Here is a 26720-nt window from a genome sequence, read left to right as displayed (position 1 = left end):
AATTTGCTTTAACAAATATATTTTTCTCCTATAAGTATTTCCGTAATTCTAAAATTTTAACCATAAATATCACTCAGAAACCCACCCTCTAATTACATCTTTCATTTGCACAAGAAAGGGCTTTTCTTTGTTTCTCAGTTCCAGCTAGTATCAGCACATACAGATTCTTAGACATTGTTAGCACTCTACTGGATTGTCTCACAAACTAACACAATTCAAACAAAGCCGCTGAGCTGCATAAACAACAGCTATTTTCCTTATGGGCTGGGTCCGGGTCATTGCCACGCTACAGCCTAGAAGGCTCTGCACAGGGTGTACCTCGATGCTTAGTCCATCGCCTGACCGGTTTCCACTAAAACGGAGTTATAAGAAATGCTGGGATATAAAATAGCCTAGCTTTATAAAAGAGAATTCCATTATTTGAGTCTCTAATTCAGTTATATTAAACTGCTTCCTGTTCCTAAAACAAATTTTGTTCTCTTCTGTTCTGAGGAGCATGCTGGTGTCCTTGCATAAAACATCCTGTCTTAATTATCTCTGTACCTATCTGCAGCACTGGCACCCTGCCTAGTACCTAATAGGCTCTCAAATAAATAAACACATATAGGTATGTATATATGCATGCATATGTACATATATCTTCATGAATAAGTAGTATTATCTAAATAGTTACATTCTAATAAGGCCAAAAAATAATAAGCATGGCAACACGGGGTCCCAAGGGAAGAGAGGCTTGGGCAGCAATAGGAGAAGTCTGACAGATGCCATCGATCTATTATCTCAATAGTGCTGAAACATTTATTTTGGCTGCATTCCCTGCTGCTTTTGAAATACAATGCCAATGCCAATGAATTTCTTCCTAGAGACTTCTGAAATGTTTCTGAAAATTTATTTTTACATTTTTGTTTTCAGCAGTCGTATTGAGGTATAAGTGGCATATGAGTACACACACAGAGTATAATTTGATAAGTTTTAACTCCTGTAACTATGTAACTACTATAGTCAAGACAATGAACATACTAGGATTTCAAGAGGGCCAAGAAGGAAGCATGACGAAGGAGCATGAGGACACTTTTGGGGGTGGCATATATGTTCATTGCCATATTTAAAATTTGAAATCTTACTTCAAATAGAATATACATGGTATTCTTGTTCAAATTTACCTAGTTTCAGCATCAAGGGAAAATCTTAATAAGTAATGTAGCATTTTGGGTTGTTAAAAGAGATTTTTTTTTTTTTAATAAGCTTGGCGTCACATCTCTATTTATAAAATTAATCCACTCTTTCTTAAAAAGATGAATAATGGTCTTGTGGCAGGTACATGTCTGTAAGAAGGAGATGCTATGGGTCAACAAAAATATCCTTGGGGCTCATTCATTTTGGTTCTAGATTTTTATCAAACGAGTGGTACAGTAGTTTTGTCTCTGCTTATTTCCTTTCCTTTAGGGTCTTTCAAGGTGAAAATGGTTGCAATTTATATGTAAAGCTTTTCAACAAAAGGAGAAGTACATGGTCAGTTCTTCATTAGCATATCATGTATCATCAGAAGTAAACCTATGTTTAAGGTTGACATTTTCACTAACTCCACTGAAGTACATTCTTGACTGAAATTTCTTGACTGAAATGTTTGCTCTTATAAGCAATATCCACAGGAGAAGACAAAACAGGTTTTTTAGAGAGTGTTGAGAAATTTATGAAAAGAGCTTAGGACCTACTTTACGTATCAGGAGAAAAGCAGATTCATTCTATTACCACAGCCAAAGGTGAATGAATGGAGGTCAATAAGCCGACATTTACTGCATGGTTATTTGAAATATTATCACATCTCAAAAAGGATATATACATATATAAATACAAAGCATCTGACCAAACCCAAATATAAATGATTCAGTGATCATCTACTCAAATGACCTGTTTGGTTGACACAGTAAACACACACACACACACACACAGACATATATATATGTGTATATATATATATATATATACACATATATATATAAATGTTTTTCGTGTGAATAAATAGGAAATGAGTACATGCATATTTACCACACTTCTGAAGCTCATATATCAGAATCATGTCTACTACTCTTAGTTTTCTTCTTGGAAACATTTCTCAACAACACAAAGCACAAGTCAGAACACTTCATACTACCCAGTCCCTTTTTGGGTCATTGAACTCTAATGAGAGACTTTTAGAAGCTGATCAGCAAGCCCTAAAAGAAAAAGAATCCTTACAGGTAACTTAGGTTCAAGAGGGTAAGAATGATTGCCTTTTCACTCTTCTCCTCCCTTCATGCACAACTACTGTGAACAATCTGTGTGACTACCAAGTTCAAAGACAGGTTTGTATATTGAGTCAGACTCAGTCTCAGCCCATCATAGTAGCCTTGATATCTGCTGACAATACACATGTTTCTCTTTCCTTATTATTTCAGGTAATATGATACTTTTTAAAACATTGTATTGATTCTTTTTCTGTTTAACTACGTAGGTAAATAATTGTAAAATCAACAGAGGACTTTACCTAAATTCAGATGCAGTAATAAGTGTAAGACCTTATTAATGTATCTCCTAAATCTGGCAATGAGATAGATGGCATTTTGGACAGCCATTCTACCAAACATTCTACCAAAGAAGAGCTAACAAAGCTAGATTTTTTTTTTTTAAGTTTTTCAGGAATAATGGTGGAGAATTTTCCAGGATTGGTGAGATATTCAAATCTTCGATTCAGGGGGCATAATAAATTGCAATCAGAATTTTTTTAAAAAAGGAAAGAAAAAAAGAAAGAAAGAAATCTGCACCTTGATTAAAATCATGAACTGTGAAAAATACCAAAGAAAGTCTTAAAGCAATTAGGAAAAATAGTGTATACAAAGAATTGTAGATGATTACACTGAGAATGGACTCTTCAATAGCCAAAGTCAAAGACAGTAAAACATCACCTTCCATGTGCTAGGAAAAAATAACTATCAACCTAATATTGTTTTCAAGTGAAACTATATTCTGTAAATGAGGTGGGGGTTTATTTTTCAGACAAATGTAGAGATTTCAGCAACAAAAATGTTCTCATGAAAGAAACTAATAAATAATCATCTTCAAGAAAAACAGCACTGATATCAGAAGAAACCCTTGCTACCAAAAGAAATGGTGATAACAGGCAGTAGTAATTAAAAGGATAAATCTAAAGAAACATAGACTTTTGAAAAGATAAAATGTAATAATACTATTTAATATGCAGGGTTGAAAAGCAGATAAAATAAAGTTATTGGCAAAAATACGGAGGGAGTCATAGGCTTAAATGTTCTAAAGTCTTTGTTGTTCAAAAGGAGCAAAAATGACTAACATTAGATTAAGAATATAGGCTGAAATTTCTAAAGTATTTACAAACCAAACAGAACAGAACAAAACATCAAAGCAGAACTATAATGTATACCTAGTGCATGCAAACTAGTAAAGAGTGAAAACAGATATATGAAAGAAATTCAATCATCCTGAATGAAAGAAAGAAAGAGATGGGTGATAAACAGAAAATCTGGAATATTCTAAAAGCAAAGTATGATTGTAATGCAAAGTGGGAACAAATGTGTAAATTTCTAACTTAGAAGATTAAATGCTACATTTTAAAAAGAGAAAACATGTCATACTGAATTAAAAAGTAAAATTGAGCCATATTCCATTTAAAGTAGATACAGCTAAAACCAAAGGACAGAGAAAGGACAACATAAAGATAACCTGCATACATTAGGAATTAGCACATTTATAAAAACTCCACAGCTCAAATAAGAAATCAAAATGAAATTACTTAGAACTGAATAAGAATGAAATACTACATGTCAAAATTTGTGGGCTACAGAAAACATGGTTCTTAAATAGATATATAAAAAGCATAAATGATTAACAGAGGAGAGCACAAGAAATAATGAGCTAAGTACCTGACTTAAATGAAAAAAAAAAAAAAAACATTTGAAGAAAACTAAAAACAAACAAAAAAAACCCCAGAATTTTACAAAATAGTAAACAAATTAAGAAAATTATGAACTAAGTTTTAGTCTATAAAATTCTTAACAAATATTTGTGAAATTCTGAAATTAAGGAAAATATTTAAAGAAGGAAAAAGAACTATAAATGCTACAGAGATTAAATAAGATAAGAATATTGTAAGTAAATTTATAAGTAAAAAATTTGAAAACTGAGATGACATGGATAAGTAGCAAGGAAGCTATAACACTCAAAATGGCATCAGGAGAGTGAAAACCCTGAAGAATTCTATAATGATCTAAGAATTTAAATCAATAGTTAAAAAAAATCTTCCAATAAAAAATAACAAATAGCACAGCATGTATAGGAATTTTCCCAGTGGGTCCTAGAAAATATTCAAGGAATAAATAATAAGGACATAACAGAGACTCTTCCAGGGCAGAGAAATAAAAAAAAAAAAAAAAACAAACAAACAAAAAAAAAAACCAATTTTATAATAGTAAACTTCAATCTTAAAATGGATGAAGACAGTGCAAAATTGGCCACTTTCCCTACCGAGCACACATCCAGCAAACCCACCCACACACAAAAATCTTTGAAGGTTAATTTCGGCAACATATTAAAAAAGGGTGGACCATTATGAAAATATTCTTTATCCAAGTATGCAAAGTTAACTATTAAAATAATTTACCACAATAAGAAATTTAAAGAAAAAAAATCATATAATCATCTTAAAAGATTGAATGGGCCACTTAATAAAATTCAATATTAATTCATGATTTTAAAAAAATCCAGCAAACTAGAAATAGAAGAAAACTTCTTTAACATGATGAAATGTATCTATAGAAAACCCATATCAATTATTATACGAGATAGTAAAAACATATATTCTTTTTAAAAACTCACAAAGTCCAGATGCCTGCTATTACCATTTATAATCAACATTGCAGTGAAAGTTCTAGCCAGTGTAATAGAATGAGAAAAAATTGAAAGTTAAAAGAATCAGAGAGGAAGAAATAGAATTTTTATTATTCACATTATATAACTGTCATATATACATATTTATACACATATATATCTAATAGAAAACCCAAGAATCTACAGAACATTAGCATTTATTGTCTAGAAAGACTAATAAATATAAAGATTTTGTACAAAATCAACTGCAGTTCTATACATCAACAAACAGAAACTACAGCTTGAGAGAGAAAGAGAGAGAGAAGAAAGAGAAAGTGAGACAGAAGGACTATAACAGCAAGTAAAAAAACAGTATACTTAGGAACAAATGAAAAAAATTATAAGCATGACCTTTATGAAAAAAGTTATAAGACATCCAAAAACTGAATTAATAAAAAGATATTGCATATTCATTGATGACTCAAAATGCTAATAAAGACAGTTTCCTCCAAATTGATATACAGGCATAAGTGCAATCCCAAACCAAATCCCAGGTGGGTATATTTGTGGCATTTTTATTCTTTCTATTCTTTTCAGATTGACTTCATATATGTCATATAAAATTTATAAGAAAAAGTCCAAGAATAGTCATTTCTGACCTGAAGCATACAGTGAATTGACATATCCAATATTTATTTAAAACTACAGTAATTAACGAGTATGGCACTGATGCAGAAGCAAACCTACTCATATGCAGAAAATTGAGTTGTGACTGAGCAAGCATTTCAGACCAGTGGAGAGAGAATAAGCTATTCAATATAGTTATAAAAAAAATATGTATATTAAATAAAAAGATCCCATCTCACTCCATATAAAAAAATTCATTCCAGAGAGATAAAAGGCAAAAATCTAAAAATTACTAGAAATAAAGATAGATGAACTCTTTATGAGCTCAAAGTATGAAAGGATTTCTTAAACAAGAGCCCCAAAAGCACAAACAATGATAGAAAAGATAGATGGACCATATATATATATATAGTGCTCCTATAAATAAAAAAAGACAACTTGATTGAAAATTAAAATCCATCCATGGCCATTTCATAGGAGAAGAAAACAAAGGTCAATAAATATATTAAGAGTTCAATTTCCTATGTAATCACGGAAATAGAAATAATACGAAGAGATTTTAAATCTTGTACCAGATAAATCTGACATTATAAATGTTATGAAGCATGTGAAAGAAAAGGAACTCTTTACCATGATGGTATGAATATAAATGAAGACAACAAGCACTTTAAGAACCACTGTCATTATCTAGCAAAGGTAAAAACACACATACCTTACGACCCAAGAACTCAACTGCTAGTTCTATGTATGCTATAGAAATTATTGCACATGTGTATCAAGAGACAAGAACAAAAGTTTCCACAGCAGGACTGTTTGTAGTAACTAAAATATCCATTGGCAAGGGAACAGACAAATTGTTGCAAATCCTACACAGAAGTATCAGATATTGGTAAAAGTGAATAAATTGCTGTGATAAAAAAATCAACATAGATAAATTTTACAAATGTAATGTTGAGCAAAAAAAAAACAAATCACAAAAGAACACTTTCAGAGAATTCCACTTAAATGGTGGTTTAAAAACAAAAATGAAGCAATATGTTTTTAAGGAATATAAACAAATGTATGTGAAAAGACAAAATATAACGAAGAGGAAGAGAATGAGAAACATCAAATTCAATGTAAAAATGATATCTGAGAGAGAGGAATGGCATTGGGAAGGGCAAATGGGAGCTCTCAGAGCTACTTGCAATACTCTCTAACTCAAATCTGGGCTGTGGGTGTGTGGATTTTCACCTTACTGTTATAAATACTCTTTTATATGTATTACTTAATTTATTGAAAAATATATTTGAGAAGGTGGTACCCTATTTTTAATAAACTTTCATTATGTGATAATATATAAAGCCAACATCTGCAGAAAAAAAGCTATTACATATCAGTCTTTTAATGATAGCATCTTTATCAGTACGTAAGAGAAAAATTTTTTCCAATGATCACAAAGTCATGTAATTCCAGTTTTCTCTTGACCCATATTTCCATATTACAAAAACAATTTGAATGATGTGATAGTCTGCACAGAGGAATACACTAGCTGTTTTTCATTTCCTGTGCTTGATTCCTTTATATTACTATCTCTCTTATTCACTAATTATTTCAAAAGAGTCAATAATGAAAGTTCAAAAGGACCAAGAATTCTGCACATCTCTTTGTGGAATATACACCATGTGAATTCTATATATAGACCTCAATTTACCTAGAAGATACCCCAATTTATAATCTTATCTTTTTAGAAGAGAATAGCACCTCAGAAATGAGGCTGGAACAGACCCTTGCCCAGGAGAGGGAAGAGGAAGCCAGTGCAGCCACTAGTCAGAGATCTGGCCTCGTGGCAGGGGTGTGGGGGCACTCCTTTCTCCTGCAGAGACCACCTTGCTCAGATGTGGTTCCTACTTTGTCTTCTCTCACCCCAGGCCAGGTGCAGCAGTATGGTGGGGGCCCTACTCCACCAAACAAAGTTTTCTGAAAAGCCCTCTTCATGTCATCTCTGTCAAAAACTATTCAACAATTATTTTCACTAAAAAATGCACTCAAATCATTCTATGTAGCACTCAGAACACTATATGGAGGGAGATACAAATGAACTATACACCCTGATTACCCCACTCTGAGGCCACATAGTAGTTGTCGTGACATGACATGATCTCCTAAAATAGTTACTTACAAGATCCAGATAGTAAAATATCACTTATTTACAAAGGTTTAGGGTTCCAGTCATGGATTCCCGATAACCCAGAAGATCTGTGATTCATTCAGTTCACAAATATTTATTACATCTCTACAAAGAAGTTAAATTTTAAGTGTCAACGGGGCAAGCCTTTGTCTAAGTTGCTCCCAGTTTATATGTGTGTGGAGAGAAACACATAACCCAATATGGTATGACAAAGGTGGTAAGAAGCATGAACAAGTGTGACAAGTGAAGACAGAGGGAGAGTTGGTGGAACAGTGATGGGCCGTGCCAAACCAAAATATACAGCTGCTGAATGACAGGAAGCATCTGAATAGAATCCTAAACCTTTGGGCTGCAGTAAAGGTCCTGCTTCTGAGTGAATTGAATATTTCATTTGTTTTTCCAGGAAGCCAGAAAGAGAGCAGATTTCTGTCTAATCCTGGGGAAAAGACAATCAGGCAACAGATAGCCTTAGCGCTCTGCCACCTGTAGGCAGGATCCCTCTAACACAGCAAGTCTGCTCCTGGGTATCCAAGCCAAGCAGATGATCTAGGCAAGAATAAACAGGAGTAAATATGTAGATTATACTTTATGGCAGTTAACGCAAGATAAAGCAACTCAGAAGCTCACAGACTTGTAAACCAATACAGGCACTCAGTCAGGCCAAACCACAGAAAGATTAGCTCCCACCATCTACGAAACTTGAAAGGGTCTTTCAATGTTGTTTGCTTTCTCATCGGTCACTGAAAAATCTAAAAACAAAACAAAGCATTGAAATCACTAGGCATTGACAACCGTTTAAACTAGAACACCATTCACACATATACAGCACATGAAAGTATTCTGAGTATTGTATATTTGCCAAACCTCTGCTGCCACACTAGACTAAACACTATAGCTAAAACGAGAACTCCAAGAAGAATTCATGTGGTAATCTCCTCAAGTATCTGAGAGCAAAGGAAAACAGTGTTTTCAGAACTGCCTTATAGTTCTTCAGAAATCAGCTATTCTAATTGGAAGGAGGCTGAGATTTTTACAGATTCTTGTACTTTATAAACCCTTAGGCCACATGAATTTGATTCAGGAGTCTATAAAGACCCTGGAAATATCAGCCAAGCTCTTTAAGTGTAAGCTATTTTCCTGGAGAAAGCTCAGATTTTTTTCATCATATATTCCAAGGCACTCATCACCCAGGAGCCCTGGCTGGTTTGGCTCAGTGGATTGAGCATCAGCCTGCGAGCTAAGTGTCGCTGGTTCGATCTTCCAGTCAGGGCACATCAGAGAAGGAAAACTCTGACTCCAAAAAACCTCCGCTGCCTTGTGGCATACCTCTTCAGGGGAAAGGCTAAGGGAGTAAACCCCGACAGAAAATCCGGAGCCGGAGTCCCTAAGGCGGTTTGACGTTGTAGTCAACACCGGCAACTCCTGCGGCGCACCTGAAGCCAAGCTGTATTGACTCCGTCTTTCCCTTGGACCCTTCAGCTGCGAAGAGAGGGGGGGTCTGCTGCATGGGCAACAGCAGACCCTCCATATCACCCCGCCCAGGCTCTGTAGCTTCGGCTTCACTGGAGAGGACACTCCAGCGTCATCATAAGATGTCGATTCAACACGGGAGGAGACAGATACCGTGTCACTCCCGAGTCGGACTGCACAGCCATTCTCGGCGGTGCAGATAGACTCTTAAGAAGCTACACCATCGTCTCTCGAGACGGACGGCTGCCGACATCACCCAGGAAAGAGGACGTCTACTATTAAAAAACAAACAAACAAACAAACAAAAAAAACGCTGGTGTGGTTCAGTGGATTGAATGCTGGCCTGTGAACCAAAAGGTCGCCAGTTCAATTCCCAGTCAGTTCACATGCCCAGGTTGCAGGCCAGGTCTCCAGTGAGGGGCATGCAAGAGGCAACTGATGGATGTTTCTCTCACACATCAATGTTTCTCTCCCTCTCTTTCTCCTTTTTCCTGTCTCTAAAAGTAAATAAAATAAAAGCTAAAAAAGAATTATTAAAAAAATAAAAGAAAAAGTGTTCCATATTAGTCTTGCTATTTACCAAATAGCAAATAGGGGGTCCCACTGCCCACCACCACCCTCTAGGCAAAATCCCAGAGGCAAAGGTTTGGTGACAAAGGAAAGGAGCCTTTATTCAAAAGCAGTCACTGCAGCTTTAATTACTTAAGCCTATCAATTCAGGCTAAGCTCTAACGCTGGAGTTCTATCATTCTCCTGTTAGTTTCTATAGGGTCAGTTTACAAATTAAAACAGCATAATACACAATAGCAACACAATTTGGGAGTAATGGCAGGCTTCTGCCGTAGAGCCTGCTCCCTCTAGAACACCCAAAGAATAAACCTGCCACCCTCTGCCAGGCCAGCCCAATTCTAGGCTGTGCCCAGAGTTCCTTCCCATCCAGAAATACCGTCCATTGGGAAATGCAGGCAGCTGCAGCACCATCATCCAGGCATCCTTGAGGAAGAAGAGCCTGAGCGTGAGCTTGAGAGCGAGGGCCAGCCAGTCTAGGAACCAGAGAGTCCGAGCCAGAGCCAGAGCCAAAGAGAGAGCCTGCTCAGGAGCCAGAAAAGCTCAGAAAAGCTTGTAAGCCAAAGAGACAGCCCTCTTTTTATTTCCATTGGCTCTGGAAGCATTCAGCTTCTCAGCCAATCCCATCCTAGACTGCTTTCCATTGCCTCGGCAAACTCCTCCTGTGGCCCCTCCTACTTCTCCCCAGTGATCTTAATCAGATCTCTCCGTATCACTGTTACAATGAACATTTTTTCAGCCAAGAAAATAGCATATATATTTCAGGGAAATATAAGAAATTATTTCAAGAGCTAAGATTATAAGGAACCCTATTTGTCTAACTCAAATTGATACTTTTTTCCTGGGCTACAGTTAACAAGATTGACTAACCTTTACTAATATTAAAACATTTTACATATATATAAATTTTTAGGGGAAAAAAGAACCCTCTCATAAAGATACTGCATTTTACCAAATTCCTGCTTTTTTATTTTACTAAGACAATTAACAAAAGTATGAGTAAAAAAAAATGGCTCATGTTTTATAAAGTTAGGTATGTAGGAAAAATGTTAAAGTAACATTTTGAAATATAAGCATGACTATGATTTAAAATTGAAAATTCTTTTCAGTTCTTATCTTTTCTGGAACCCAGATATCTGTGGCTAGGTTCCAACTCACGTGAATGCTAAACTTAATTCTAGACCAGAGGTGGCTGCACAGGCACGGAAACCTCAATCAGCAGACTTACACTCAAAGATTACGCCTTAGTTTTGCAGCAAAAGATGAGTGACGGAGTGTTCACTTACTAATGTATTAAGCCTACATAAAATATTTAAGGCTGGGACCTGTTAGCTGACTTTTGAACACTTGGATAAGAGGATGCAGACTTAACTGCCCCCTGTAAAATGCCAACTCAGAGTCCCACTATATTGTAAGATTGATACAAAAGATCAGACTGTTACCAAACCGTAGCACACACTCCATGGTAGGTGTGGGACCTGGGCCTCAATGTTATCAACTTCTCTCACTCATTTTATAAGGAAGGAGCTGAATAAGATGCCATTATTATACATTACCATATAGCTACCATTTAAGTGTCCTCTGAGCCTGAACTCCTGGAGATCAGGGACTCCAGCCCCATCATTTTATATCCCCGAGCCTTACGCACACCACGGATAGGTGATCAAATGCAAGCGTGCTAAAAGCCTTATCATGCAGAAATTTTTATCTATTCAATGGATTTCTGTACTCCGTTGTGTGTCCATTATATGACTTGACTTATTAAATGGCTCAGGGCATTTAAACCCACAGAATTAAGCAAGTAGTGTATACCAAATGCCAAAAAGCTGCTGTAATTCAGCATGAATGTGTGTGACAGAGGGTTGCCTTGTAAGCAAACTTGTAACTTGACTTGCTTCTGTAAGGAATGTGGGTAGCTTCAAATGTAAGGTTACAATCGGTCCAATAAATATTTCATGCAAAGATGACCTTAGTTCCTCTAAGATGACCAAAGGAAGAGTTAAGTTGTTTAAAATCCAGGGGATAGAACTAGAAAGCTGAAAGACTGAAACACTTGACTGACCACCCGCCTTTTTACCTAGCTCCGGCACAACACACTTCCTGACCCAGTCTTAGGAGGGTAGGGTGACCGTAGTACTTAGCCTAAAAACGTTAACCACACTTTTTTCTTAAAGCAATGGGCATTATTCCTGCAAGTATAAATAGAACTAGCAAATCACTAGAATACAGATAAATTTGAAAGCTAACTGTGTGATTCACCTTTCCTCCTCAAACAGGATTTAGTTAAAATAAAACATTTTTTAAGCCACATAAATTTCTTTAAAACCATCACCAAAGCAGTTTCCTAGTCTTCCTTTGGAACACCTTCTCATCTCTCTCTAGTCAATTATAATATCTCATTTTACTTTTTTAGCCACTATAATTTTTAGATGGTTCCTTTCACCTTTTATTCCCCCTTGGAAACAGAGAACACTTATGAAATCTCTTTTCCTATAGTTTTGTGATTTCAATATTCTCTCACTTGCCCTAGTTAAACTGTTTCTACAGCATTCTTAATGCAACCTGTTTCCTAGATGTTTGATTATTTTTCCATTTCTCTACAGACATATCTTATTCAAATATCTTCAGAAACATCCCATTTGTATTATCTTTTAACCAAGAGTACAGTACACACATACATCCTGAAAGTAGGTTCAAAAAATTTTAGTTTAAATGCTATCAATGTAAAAATACACTCATTCCAGATCAGTGGTGTGAAGACGACAATCTAAATAGAAGTACTTTTGGGGGTTCATGAAGTAATTAGTATGCAAGGCAGACAGAATGGAAATGTTTCCTTTTTCATAACTTCCCCTACCTCCCAGAAACCCCAGGAAGTGATCTTCAAAAACTGAGCCCCAGGGTCTGTGAATTAATAGTAAACAGGTAAGACTTGTGGAAAATGGAAGGTGAACCCACTGTTATAAACTTTTCTAGGCATCACTCACTTAATAGATTTTGAGTTTTTTCTTCTGATTAGTATGTATTTTTTAAAAACTAAGTACAGTTACTAAAAACGTTTTTCAGAAATCAACATATTTATGACAAATGCTAACTGAACTTGTTAACTTTTCTAACTTTCACAATTAACTGTGAAATGCATGCCAGTTGGGGCATGACTGTATCCACTTCATTTCCATGGCACTGGTAGTCATGGCATTTAATAAAGTCATTGGAAGTTAAAAAAAAAAAAAAGTGGGGTTAAAGGAGCAGTATCTTGCTTGTAAATTCTAGTGGTACTTTCCAGACTCAATCTCAATAGCAAAACAATAGAGAGGTGATGATTTTACTTTTTAAATTGTTTCCATGGTTGCCTTGCCTTTTATTGTTGTTTTTAGCACTAAAAAAAAAAATGTTTTATTCCTTTAATCTTCCCAAAGCCTGAAACAAAGAAGCAGCACAAATGTATTCTCAGTTTGCTTCTAAGAGGAGCTCATTGATTAGGCAGAAGGATCTAAGAACAGAATCCTACCAGACAGAAGCCTGGGTCCTTGTCCTAATTCTGACATTTAAGAGCTCAGTGATCTTGGGCAAGGCCCTTCACTATCCGCCTTCAATTTCCTCATTCACAAGTGGGGTAACTCTACCTGCCCTCCCTCCCTCAGTGGGTAGTTGTGTTACTATAGATAGTTAGCTAATTATTAATAAGGAAGGAAACAAGGACCAAGCAAAGTAAATCAATGGGAAGTTAAATACTGAGATGCTGTATAAACATAAGCTATAATTACTACTTGCTGATGGTATAACTTAACGGGAACAATAAAATAAATCCAAGATAAAAAATTACAGCATGATTCACAATAGCCAAGAGGTAGAAGCAGCCCAAATGTCCATCAATAGACGAATGGATAAAGAAAATGGGGTATCTCAATACAATGGAATATTATCCAGCCTTAAAAAGGAAGGAAATTCTATCCCATCCTACCACATAGATGAACTTTGAGGGTATTATGACAAGTATAATAAACCAGTCACAAAAGGACAAATACTATATGATTCCATTTATATGGGGGTACCCAGAGTAGTCAAAATCATCAACACACAATAGAATGGTGATTGCCAGGGGTTGGGGGGCAGGGGAGGTGGAAATGGAGGGTTGTTGTTCAATAGGTATAGCATTTCAGTTTTGCAAGATGAAAAAGTTCTAGAAATCTGTTACTCAACAATGTGAACATAGTTAACACTACTGATTGCACACTTCAAAATAATTAAGGGTAAAAAACATATTTTAGTGTGGTTAGTGTAATTGGAATTAAGTGAGATTTAATGAACAAAATCAAACCAAAAGAACAGCCTTTGTTGGATGTCTCAGTTAGCAATCAATCTTGCTAACCTTAGGAAAGCACGTTGCTGGTAAGCAAAAGCTCTGCCTCCAGAGAGATTCTCACAGCAGCAGGGGTATCTCCAGTCTCAGCTGTCCTCCTTTTGGTCTTCCAGCCCTCCTCCACCCCAGCAGTACTGAGGCCCCCTGCTCACCATTCCCACAGCAGTTGGCTCATCCTGCTGCTAGTCTAACGCTTATCATATTACTCTCAGTCAGTGACACACATTCTGGCATGAGCTTCTTGACAGGGAAAGAAAACCACATCTAGCACATCTTTAATTTCTTTTCTTTCAGCTCCCAGCTCTATAGCACAATACCACTCATCAAATGTTTGCTAATTGAATAAGTTCTACTCTTCCACTGGTTTCAACATCTGTCATTTAGCTGTTTATGGGGCAGAAACTCAGGAGCAGAGAGAGGGTGACTCTATCCAGCTGTGTATAGGGTTTTGTGTTGTTCTGCAGTCACATCTGGTAGAGAAGAAGTGGAAGAATGATGTATTTATAGCTGTGTTTATAATGATACATTCAAGTTGTTCGGTAATAGCTCTCTAACAACAACAAAAAAAAAACTGAGCTGCCAAGTTTATAATAATTCTCCCCAATCCATTTATGGTTTTGAAATAGCCAGAAGTCTATATTATGTTCACAGTCCTTAAAAGGGTTCCTATATAAGAGCAAGTTTTAAATGGGGGAAAACCTCAGCCTTCTAGGACTTCCACTAATAAAAATCATAAATTCACTGTAAGAGCATTGAATTAGAATATCACGTTCTCTTTAAAACGTGTAACTTATTAATCAGAAACTTAAGACTTATTCGTAGGTAGACTGCCAAGATAAATTTAACCATAAAGAAATAGAGAACAATATAAAATTTTATTCCCAAAATACTCATATGTTACTCAGAAGACAGCATGTGAGAAGAGCAGGAAACTGTTAACCTGTGCTTTATAACTGAGGTAGGAATCTGGACCAGTGAAATTAATAAGTAGAGAGCACACCTTGACTCTCAAGGGGAAAAGCCTAGTTCAGGAGACAGTACATGTGCCTTAGTCACAGGGATGGATAAGGATGCAATCTGACCCAATGCAGTGATCTGCTGTGACGATCAAGTGACAGAATCAGTGCCAGTCACATCCCACTCAGGTCGGCAGCCACTGGACATGACAGATCTGCCACATAGCACTCATCACCAAGTCAAAAACAAGTAACTCAAATACGATAGTGACCAAACACAACTAAAGAGGAAATGAAAACAGTGGCTTCATAACTTCTAAGACGAACTCCTCATTAAACACTGAAGTTGAAGGCAAGAGCCTTGTGCTCCAGTTGCCCTTGCCCATCTCAGTCCCCTGACTGGAAACCCTGAGCCTGACACATGCCATCTAATGCAATTGCCACTGGAATCACGACGGAGCTTCACACATAATTTATCAAAAGGTCTACCAACCAGTCTCTGCAGCAGGGATGGAATTTGAACCCAGGTTTCCCTGAGCTGAGTAGCTGTGACGGAAAATACATGATCCATGACATCTAAAATATTTCCTATTTGACCCTTTACAGAAAAAAACAAAAAACAAAAAAACAAAACAAAACAAAAAAACCTTACCAATCGTTAGACTAAAGCTTCAAGCTTGGAAGGATAAAGTCAACACTGATAGAAGTGGGAAAATGTGGAGAAGAAAGGGTTTGAAGAAAAAAATGGGGAGCCCAATTTTAAATGGATGTCAGAACTGATAGGGATGCCAAAAAGGGATGTGAGATACTAACAATAGGGAGAGAGGTCAGGGGCAGAAGTGCAGACGAAGGGGAAGCTGGGAGAAAGAGGAGATAGTAAAGGGAAACATGGCAGTGGTTTTAAAACTCATTATGGAGGTGAAGCTCTATACTCAAAGAAAAACTTGCACGAAGTCCTAATAGATCTAATGAATGGAGAGAGCTGCTTTGGTGGGCACCCATGTGCCTTTGCAGCAACTCCTGAGGAACCCATCAGTTCGAAAAGCAGCAAAATCCAGGAGGTCAGAGTCTAAACAGTGGGTTGGATGGGCTTCCAGCTCCAGTGGAGGAAACGAAAAGCAGCAGGAGAAAAGAACGAAAAGGAACAACCAGAGAAGCAGTAGAAACAGGCTTGTGTAGTAGCCAACACCTGTGAGACAAAACTGACTTACTAGAGAAAAACAAGGCGAGGCTTACAGAGAAGTCAAAGGAATGCTTAATAAAAAGTCAATGAACTTATTTAGAAAGTCACTAGAGACCATCAGTACAGAGATGGTGACTGAAATCAGTTTCAAGGAAATGGGGGAGAAATGAAATCAGGGGATAAAGTCTGGGGTAATTAAGTATGACATTAACAGCAAGGGAAGGATGGGATGAGAGGGAAGACAGGGGTGTTTGTTTTAAAAAGTAAGGAGAACAGTTGCTTCTTCCAAAGAGGTAAGGGAGAAGAAAAGATGGGTGTGGCAGACTGTTTACAAAAAATGGCTGTAACAATCCCCAGGATGGAATCATGCCCTGGTAGTTCCCTTCCACATGACTATGAGCTTAGCTTTGGCTCTCTTTGACCAACAGGACATTAGCATACATGACACAAGAAGAGACCTGCATATTATGCACTGTTCCCTCTTGATGTCCTTGTAACCCCGAGACCAGCATGAGAGTCAGCCAGACAGTCGCCCTGAGGAGAATGAGAAACCCAAGCTGACAGCTGCCAACCTGCAGACACATGCAAGGTGCCACCCCAGATCACTTTGTCACCAGCTCACCTGCCAGCTGGTTGCTGATTAATGGAAGAGAATCGTGACCTAAGGAAAAATGGTGGTGACTTTAAGCCACTAAACTGAGAGCAGTTGAGTGGCAAAAGCTAACAGAGAATGAATGAGGATTTTTCTGATGTAAAAGATAGTATAGAGATCAATGCTGTAGGTATGGCATGATCAGAAATGCTCAAAGGTATTTGAAAATGTTATAAAGATACAAAGCTTTAGTTTTTTCCTTCCGTATCTTTCTAATTGTCTATAATGAGTCATAATCACTCAACATGTTGTTATGAGAATTGTTACTATAATTGTCAACTAATGTTGGAGATCAGTGGATATGACTACACGTACTCAGTCACACTTATGAGTTACCTTAGAAGCTAACCCAGGTCTAAGGGGCTTTCCCACACTTTTTATTTCTGACAGGTAGAAAAAATATAATCTAAGCTAATGTCATTTGATCAATAAACCAACCCATGTTGATGGAAGTTAGAGATATTTAACCAAATACGTAATTCTATTTGGAAGGTAATTGCTACAGGCAGAAGAGAACTGACAAGTTTTCAATGCAAAAACTAATAAAAGGCATTGAAGTCAATGAGGGGAAACTAATGTTAGCCTAAAATATTTTCCTAAGCATGTCTGCCATATTTTGTGTTTTCTATGATGAGATTTCTCTGCTGGATTTTATCTTTTACCAATTAAATGCATTTTTGTCCTACGGGTCACCATTTACTCCAATACATGTTCTTTAGAGTCTCTCCAACAGTTTTCTTGTGGGTTGAAGAAAGTATGTAATACAGACATAAACATATACTGCGCTCCAACCTCCCACATAATTTTCTCAATAAGATCCATTTGTAAAAACATGTTTAATGTTTTTTGAAATAAAAAATTCATCTTTGAGTTAAAGGTGAGCAAACACATTCATGTCTCTTCTTTCTTCTGAAAAGACTACTTAGGAAAATATTTCCAATTGGGTAGGATTTTTCCTGTATCTTATTACTAGAAACATTATTTTTCTCTTTAATAGTACATTTATTGATAAATATGGGAAATAAAACATGGTAAACTAAACATATGCTTCCTCCTGAAATTTTTTTTCAAAAAGTATAAAACCACAATATAAAGAACAGAAAATGAGATGAGGGTAGATCAAAATGTCAAATAAAGAAAATGATAGACATTGGTATTTAACAGAATAGAAAGAGTGGGAATATAAAATACCAGGAGATTGGGGACTCCTCTCTGGGGACACTGACCAGACTGAAAGAAAAGATACCCCTTAACCAAATACCCTGTAAAAGTCCAGTAGTCAGGAAGCTTTGTGGCTGCACTCAGAGCTGCCAGTCAGCTCTATAATGTCTTGCCCTTAATTATGAGTGGACAGCCAGAAATCAAACCTCTGAGAAAAAGTCTCCAGGATATAAAAATAAAATAAAATTTTAAAAATTTAACAAACTGGGACAGTTCTGAAATCTTAAAAACATAAGAGATACAAAGGAAAACATTACACCCATAGAATTAGAATAGAAATGTATGAAAGCGGAGATGAGAAGCAAGTTCTTGGGAACTGGAAATCTTCAGTAATAAAAATTCCAAAAGATGGGTTAGAAGTGGGGTAAAATTCAGAGAGTAGAACAAAAAGACAGGTATCAGTAGGGGAAAAAGTGAATAGAAAAGAAAGATCTAATTAAACGTCTGACAAATTAAAGAACCAGAACAAGAGGAAGATACAGTGGAAAAAATCACCACCTCCCCGCCACCAGAAGAAATCACTTTCTGGAACCAAAGTGACTGGCCCTTCACAGTGAACATGTGTATGTGAGACCAGACACAATAAACAGTAAGATCCACACCAAAGGCACAATTTCAAAATACCAAAGGAAGAGCTGTTCTCAGTATATTAGATAAAAATGTAAAACCACATTCAAGGACCAAATGACATGGGCAAGCATATCAACAGAGCATTAAAAGACAACAAAATAATGTCTTTAAAATTCTGAAGCAAAATGTTTTTCATAAATGAATACTATACCCAGCCAAACTATTAATTAAATTTGAGGCTGAAGACATTTTTAAGTTGGAAAGATCTCAAAAAAGTAACCCCTCTCAGGAAGCTTCCATGTTTTCTTGTTGCCAAGCATTTCCTTACATTGGCCTTTACTTACATTACTCAGCAGGCCTCCAAGGCATTTCCCTCTCCTCCATTCCCCACTTTCTACTTCATCTGTGCCTCTTGAAAGGTCTAGTTTAGAGTCAGCCACCACCTCCCACAAGAAGGATTTTCTGTTCCGGCCAGCAGGGTGCAGTCTTTTCCTTCGACATCCACAGACCTCTCTGCTCTGGCGAGGCACTTCTGTGCTGCCTCTAATGAGCCTGATTTATGGCCAATCTGCTTCTCCTTAAACCAACAGTACCAGCTTTCTGCAAGCAAAGGTTAGCCTGTTTCTTTTTCGTGGCTCTGTCCTTTCAGTCCCTCTACTCAGCAACTGTGACTAAGTAAGTTCTTTAATATGGAAGACATTCACCGATAAGACAATAATGAACTTAAAATTTAATGGTAATTTATTGTACAAACACTACAGCTCTGAACCTATTTCATCTCTGCAGCCAATCCTTTTGACATCTCAATTTCCCATCTCAGGGTCCCCAAGTTTAGGGAAGAAAGGATCATTTGGGGAAAGTAAGGAGGAAAAAAAATCATTCTTTCAGTTAAAAAAAGAACCCACATATGACCCAACAACTTCACTCCTGTATACACACATATGAGAAATGAAAATATGTTCACACAAAAACCTGTACAAAAATGTTCATAACAGTATTCTTCATAATAATTAAAAGGTAGAAACAACCCAGATGTCTCCCAAATGATAAATAAATAAATGAAATGAATAAATGATACAATCATAAACTAGACTATTATTTGGCAATAAAAAGGAATGAAGTACTGATACACGCTAGAGCATGAATACTGAAAACACTATGTAAGTGACAGTAGCCAGTCACAACAGCCCACCTACTGTATGATTCCATTTATATGGACTATAAGGAATATTCAAAAGAGACAAATCCATAGAGAAAAAAGTTAAATAGTGGTAGCCAAGAGCTAAGGGTACTGGAAAAAATGGGGAGTGACTGCTAATTTAGAACATGGTATTTTTCTGGGATGGGGGTTATGAAAATGTTCTAAAATTTATCATAGTGATGGTTGTACACTATGTGTGAGTACACTAAAAAGCCCTAAATTATATACTTTGAACGAGTGAATTATATCTAAGGTTGTATTTTTTAAAGATCAATGTGGAAATACATTATGTTCACATATGACTTGTCTTCAAGGCAGAATCAAAGAGCACCAGCTAAAATAAGGCAAGATATGCAAAGTATGGCAAAACTGGACAGAATCAAAACATGCATTGGAAATCAGAAAACGCCAAATTAAAAAAACAAACAAAAATAAAACGAGGTCATGTGAGTTGCCTCAAAATTAATATAGAATCTGCTCACTGTGAAGTTTACTAGTTTAAGAGAGGCCATAACAAAGTGTAGTGAAAAGTACTGCATTTTACTCGAAGCACAGAGTGCCTGGTTATATTAATTTTTGTAGGTCATTTAATTCCAAAAGGCAGTGTCTCTAGTTTCACTACTTGCCAATTACCTTATTTCAAAGGTGTATTCTTAAGGCAATTAATGGGTAATGTAGTTCACATTTACAGAGGGCCAGAATCTGCAAGCACCACTGAAGTTTTTTCCAGGTATTTACACAGACCTGTTACACATAATCTGCAGGGTGAGTTAAAACACCCACTTACAAAATCTTTCTGTTTCAGAGGTGCTATGATGATTACAAAATAAATATATAAAACTTTTGATTCTTTCAAAATGGATGTGCACCTTGGCCAGGTAGTGCAGTTAGTAAGAGCATCATCCCTATATACCAAGACTGCAGGTTGGTCCCCAGTCAGGGCACATACAAGAACCAACCAATGAATGCATAAATAAGTGGAACAGTAAATCAATGTCTCTCTCTCAGATCAATAAATAAAATGGATGTACATTGTTTTAAACCTTCTAAAATGACAAACTGATATTTTTTTCAACTTTAAGGCTTCATTTTTAAATAGATCTCAAAAAAGGTGTGATGACATAAAGGCACCGTGGAAGGAAATAGATAAAAATATTCTAATGAATGAGCCATTTACAATCCCTCTGCATTCCTTCTTCAAGGATATTGAAATTAATAAATCAGACTTACCAAACCATGATTTTAACATGAAGTAAACTTAAATCCTAGTCTTATCTTCTTCCAGAACATACTAAAATTCATACTTACCCAAGTGTACCTCATTTGAATACATCAATGATTTAAGATACTGACCTAATTTTAAGGAAGAAAAATGGATTCAAATAACTATGTTCACTAAACATAGGAAGTAGCCCTTCAATGATCTTTGCCTTTGTTTTAAATTCTCTTCATTTTCTTTTATTTTCTATATTATTGGCAATTATAAACTTTTTTATTTATATGACAATTTACATGGACCTGGTCTGATTGAGTACTAATATTTTGTTCAATGCTGGTGTGAAAGATATTTAAAAGATCTATGAAGCTGTGTCACTTAACTCAGGACTTAGAGCAGTCATGGACAAAAATGTGTCGGATAACTGAAAACTTTGAAAACCAAGCCTACAAGACCTTGGGTTTTATGATGATGTGGTATAAATCTGAGAAACTGTTAAATTTTAGTATATGAAAATCACATGAATAAATTAGTGCCCATAAAACACTCTTGTTTCTGGAATACAAATGTATTAAAAAAACTGTTCTCTTTGCACCTTGGTACAAAATGTAGAATGTAGAATTCAGCTTCTAAATTGCAACACTTACTTGCTATACTGCAAACTCGTGGCAATTAACTTCACTACATGTACATTCATTATTTAATTTTCTTCACTTTAATTTCATCTTCATAGTTTTTTTGTTGTAGTAAGAACATTTAACACAAGATCTATCCTTTAAATAAATTTTTAAGTGTATACAGTACAGTACCATTAACTACAGGCATAGAGTTGTATAGCAGATCTCTAGAACTTACTCATCTTGCATAACTGAAATTTTTTATCTATTGAATAGCAACTCACCATTTCTTCTTCCTCTAGCCCCTGGAAACCATCACTCTACTCTCTGCTATGAGTTTGACTACTTTAGATACCTAATATAGGTGGAATCAAACCATGTTTGTCCTTCTGTGACTGGCTTATTTCACTAAGCATGATGTTTTCCAGTTTCACCCATGTTGTCACATCATAATGTTTTGAATGATTAACTTTAGTAGGGCAGATGAACTGATAACAACTGGGCCACACCTTGCTTCATCAGCTCCCTGCTCCTGCTATTTATGGGTTGTCTTGCAATCAAGACTGTCACACCTGGAAAGGACTTCCCTGCCTGCAGAGCTGAGAACACTGTTCTGGTGTATGGAAACACTGCTTTTCAAGAGTCATGGCCTTCTGGCAGTTTCTCTGTAAACTACTGTGGCAGCTGTGCTAGAGGTCATGAATATTACATAAGGATTGTCCATGCTTTCAAACCAGAATCTCCAAACCATGATTCCCATAGCAACACACAAAGATGTTACTCATCTCAGAGATGCAGCAGAAGTAGTCTAATGTTACCCTCGATTTTTTAGCAAGATCAACACAGCACTTTATTTTTCAAAGCAGTAATTTTTTTCAAAAGAAAACCAAGAATCGTGTTGAAAATAAGTTCATTACAGTATCACACACACCAGGGTACATTAAAACTGAACAACAATCCATGATTTAGAAATAGTGGCTATTCAAATGACTACATGGGTAAAAGAATCCAAATCCTGACACTTGGTGAAATCTAATAGTCTCAGCTAAATTCTATATTTATATATTTCATATTTGATATCCAGTCCCCCTTCCACATATAAATGTACTTTATTATTATGGAATGGAGAACAAATGCCCCAAGGGAAGAAATACATTCAATTAATAAGATCCTTGATGGTTTATTTTTGAGAAGGATAATACAATCCATTTCTTTTAAATATAATAAAATATTATTAGAAAACACCTATGGAATAAAATTTGGGAGAAAGATTATTCAAATAAACAGAAAATAAACATTAACTTGAAGAAAATTTGTTTTTCTAAACAGAAATGGTTTGCTGGAAAAATAAAGAAAAATCAATTTGATATTAGATATAATTCTTTCTCTTTGTATAATCAAGGGTCCTTCTGTGTGTCTAAGTAAGCCATTCACCATGGAAACAAGTTACTTGGATCATAAAGTAACATAAAAGTCAAGACCACTCGTATCCCACTTTCTTTTCATATCAAGGGAAGAAAATAAGCTCATTACTTAAACCTCTTCTAAACCAGATAGTGAAATACTGTAACTACCCAAACATATGCTTTAGGAGAAACTCCCACAGGTGGTCCATTATGGACCCTGAAACGACAGGAAGAGAAAGTTTGGCAGGGAAGCACGATTTTACCTTTGCTTTTTCCAACTGGGCCTGGGCTTGTCGCTCTGCTTCTCTGCGCACTGCCTCCCGATCTTCCTCCAAAGACACATCTGAATCGGATGGACGGCTGGTGTAGGAGTCTGCCGAACCCTGGAAAGGAAAATTTACATTTTAAAATAGATTCCATCTATACATTTGCATTGGAAATGTTTCATTGACACTACAGTTAGCTTCCTGGATTTTGCCCCAAGTTCCTGAAAAGAGGAGAAAAGAATCCAACTCATGGCAAGCCATCTAGAAATATCACGTTCTGGTTTGCAAGCAGATCATTCACCGGGGTAGCTGTGCCTACCAAGTTACCTTTACTTCCCCAGCTTTATGTTCCCATTACCATCCTTTCTGGAAACCAGAACAAGTTCCTTCATAATTAAACCAGCTCTGTGGTGCAGTGCAGAACTGAAGCGCACAGATGGGTTTCAAGGATAGCTTCAAGAACAGTCTAATCGCTAAAGCAAGTAGTTACAACTAGAAAGAAGGTACTGCTAACAGAAACACACATGAAAGTCAAACGAGTTATAAACTTAAACTCTTCAAAACGTCACTACCAGGAGCCGACTGCCACTTTAATCATAAGCATCTTTTTGTACCTTTTTATTCACCTGGTACCTTCTCTGAAAACTGTAAGGCAACGGCAGTCAGCTCTGCTCAGTATTTAAGCAACACATTTTTTCAATACCTTTAAATAGACATATAACAAAATCCTGTCTACAGAAAACACTGCCAGGGATATATCCTTTGGCAATAAATCACGACATAGGAAAAGGAGCTCAGAAAATTACAGGACTCTCCCTGGCTCCCTCTCTTGCAACCCAGATCAAATTACTAAATAAGGGAGCCCGTGCCAGCACTCACTGCAATGACAGCAAAAGCAAAGGCAAAATAACGTCTCCCCGTGAAACGAAAGCCCTGGAGCTTACACAGATATCAGAATTCTTCAGCCTTCCTCCCTTGGCTCTTTTCAGAAGCCTGATCCAGGTGGCCTTCATTAGCCAGACAGCGTCTTTCCCATCCGCAGCTGCAGCCCCGGGCACAGATCCTCAGTGCGCGCTGAGCCCTGCGGAACAGCCTCCGCTCCTTCCCCATCCATGCTCAGGGCAAGCCCCACTTCTCGCTCTCCTTCTGCCTCTTGGGCTTTCCCTCCCTACCCCGGAGGAGTCCAATCCAAGAGGATTCTTATTTTCCCATTCCAGAGGGGAAAACAGTCACCTGAATGCTTTATGATGCTTTAAAAATAAAGAACACTTCAACTGCATTCAAAGGCAGCAACTCGTTCTAAACTTAATTCATCTAACTACCCTGAAGATTCTCTTCCCTGCTCTTGGGTTGTTAAAAGAAAATTGGTTGTAAGAGAACCTTAAAAAAAACAAAACAAAAACAAAAAAAAAAAAAACCTATTGCAAAACGTAAGCAGTGACATTTGCAAGTGCAAAGTTCAAGCCTTATCTTCAGAGATCTGGAGGGGGAGGGCGGAGGACGCACTCACCACACTGGGCATGCTCCATAGGTAGCCTTTTCAGGCGGATGCTCACATCACAACTCCGTTACTCTCTGTCAAATTGCCATTCGCATTCAAAGTGTAAACAGCTGGAAAGGGCTTTGGTTCTATAGTAACAGGCGCAAGGCCAATTTGTCATGTTTGTTTCAGATAAAACATTCTCTCAAAGACACAGCAAGCAATCTTTTCATTTAATGACCCCTTTCCATTACCTGCTTACAGAAAGTCTACCGTATGCCGTAAGACAATTCATAGACAATAATATATACAGTATTGCACAGCAAAAATCAAATAATGCTCATCAACTATAATTGCATACTGCTCTTGAATGCTTGTGACTTCCCAAACAAGATGTAAGAGAGAAATTTTCCAATTTAATCAGGACATAAAAGTAATCACAGCTCCAAGCAATGAGTTTAATGGAGCTCAAAATGACTTTGAACTGCTTCCCCAACTGAGAAACTACCGCTTGAAATAAATTCACCGGAATACGTAACAGTGTGAACTGTTATAACAATAATTATGAAGAAGATCCAAAGTTTGGTTGGTTTACTAGCTTGAGTTAGGATTCATGGAACAATTTAGTCCAAATTTTCTTATAAATAAGTCGACTGAGGTTTGAGAAGGAATATACTTGTTATTAATTTTCTGTACTAGTGGAATTACATTGAAGTTTGTTTCTGAAGAAATAAACACTTTTAGGTTTCTTAAAGTAAACAAAATTCTGTCACTGCATTCTAAGCTACATATCTGTTTGGGTGTGGTGGAGGAATTATTTTGTAAAGTTTTAATTAAATGAAAGAAAGGGATTCTTAAGAATTTCTCCCTTACTTTTCCACCCTTGTTTCTTCCTTTCTTCTTTCGTCCTTTCAAATCTGAACTAAGACCAGTCTGCATGACATGAATGTGAGGAAATATAGTAGAATAGGGGTTTTAGAATAAAAGTAATAGATTGAATGCACCTTAACTGTAGTATCATTACATAAAGTAATAAAAAGATGACCTATATTGTTATGAAGTGAATGTAAAATGCATGGAGGATACAAAATGCATTCCAATTTTTTGTAGAATTAAAATTGTCAAGGTAGATATGAGTCTGTCTATACAGACACAGATGCAAGAGTAGTCCTCATTTTCCCAGAATGTTTCCTACTGCAGGGTAGCATATTAAAAAGTTACCAAGCAGCACAATTGTGCCCCAGAAAGGGCCTCAGGGCCCACAGTCACTGTACTGGTAGTTTAGACCCAATTGCCATGCTAGAAGTTCAGGTTACACCCCAGTGAGGACACAAAGTTTCTGTCATAAAGAAGCCCTTGATAGACTGTATGCAGTCTTTCCTTTTAGACAAAATAAGATTTAAAAACTCCTTTACCAATAACCAGATGTAGCTTAAAAAAAATTGTCTCCTAAACTTTATTTTTTATTGTTGACACAATTACAGAGGTCCCCCACTTTCTCCCCTTTTGCACTCCCTACCCGACCCCTCCCCCCTTCACCACACTGTCGTCTGTCTCCATGGGCTATGCATATATGCATATATGTTCTTTGGCTGGGGTTGGTTTTAATTGCACAGTCATTTTGAGACCTGTTTCAAACTTTAAATAATTAAATGTTTGGGTTTTTTTTATCCCTCTACATTGACTTTTGGTAATGATCTTTTGAAAATCTCAACGCTATATTAACCTTTTACTATTTTACAATATGAGGTATGACTGTGAACTGTAGCTGATAAACTGTTTACTGGAGCTTATATAAGAAGCCACATTACTTTCACACCTTGTACCTGTCATAGTATATACTTTCAAAATATTTTTCATTATAGCAGTGACATGTA

The 26720-nt window shown here is 36.6% G+C and overlaps 1 protein-coding gene across 3 annotated transcripts in view; it reads right to left on the bottom strand.

The window, feature by feature from the left end:
• The window catches only part of CACNB2 (calcium voltage-gated channel auxiliary subunit beta 2), a 345404-nt gene that overhangs the window by 94477 nt on the left and 224207 nt on the right, over positions 1–26720 (bottom strand). For all 3 annotated transcript variants that reach the window (XM_090266571.1, XM_090266573.1, XM_090266572.1), the window contains one exon: positions 23361–23480. In XM_090266571.1, coding sequence (XP_090122697.1) covers positions 23361–23480 — 120 coding nt within the window. The remainder of the gene's footprint in view (positions 1–23360; positions 23481–26720) is intronic.

The sequence above is a fragment of the Furipterus horrens genome, unplaced genomic scaffold (assembly GCF_987537825.1).
Source record: "Furipterus horrens unplaced genomic scaffold, mFurHor1.1.pri manual_scaffold_2, whole genome shotgun sequence".
Taxonomy (NCBI): Eukaryota; Metazoa; Chordata; class Mammalia; order Chiroptera; family Furipteridae; genus Furipterus; species Furipterus horrens.
The sequence above is the reverse complement of the archived record's forward strand: the minus strand, read 5'-3'. Positions and strand labels throughout refer to the sequence as shown.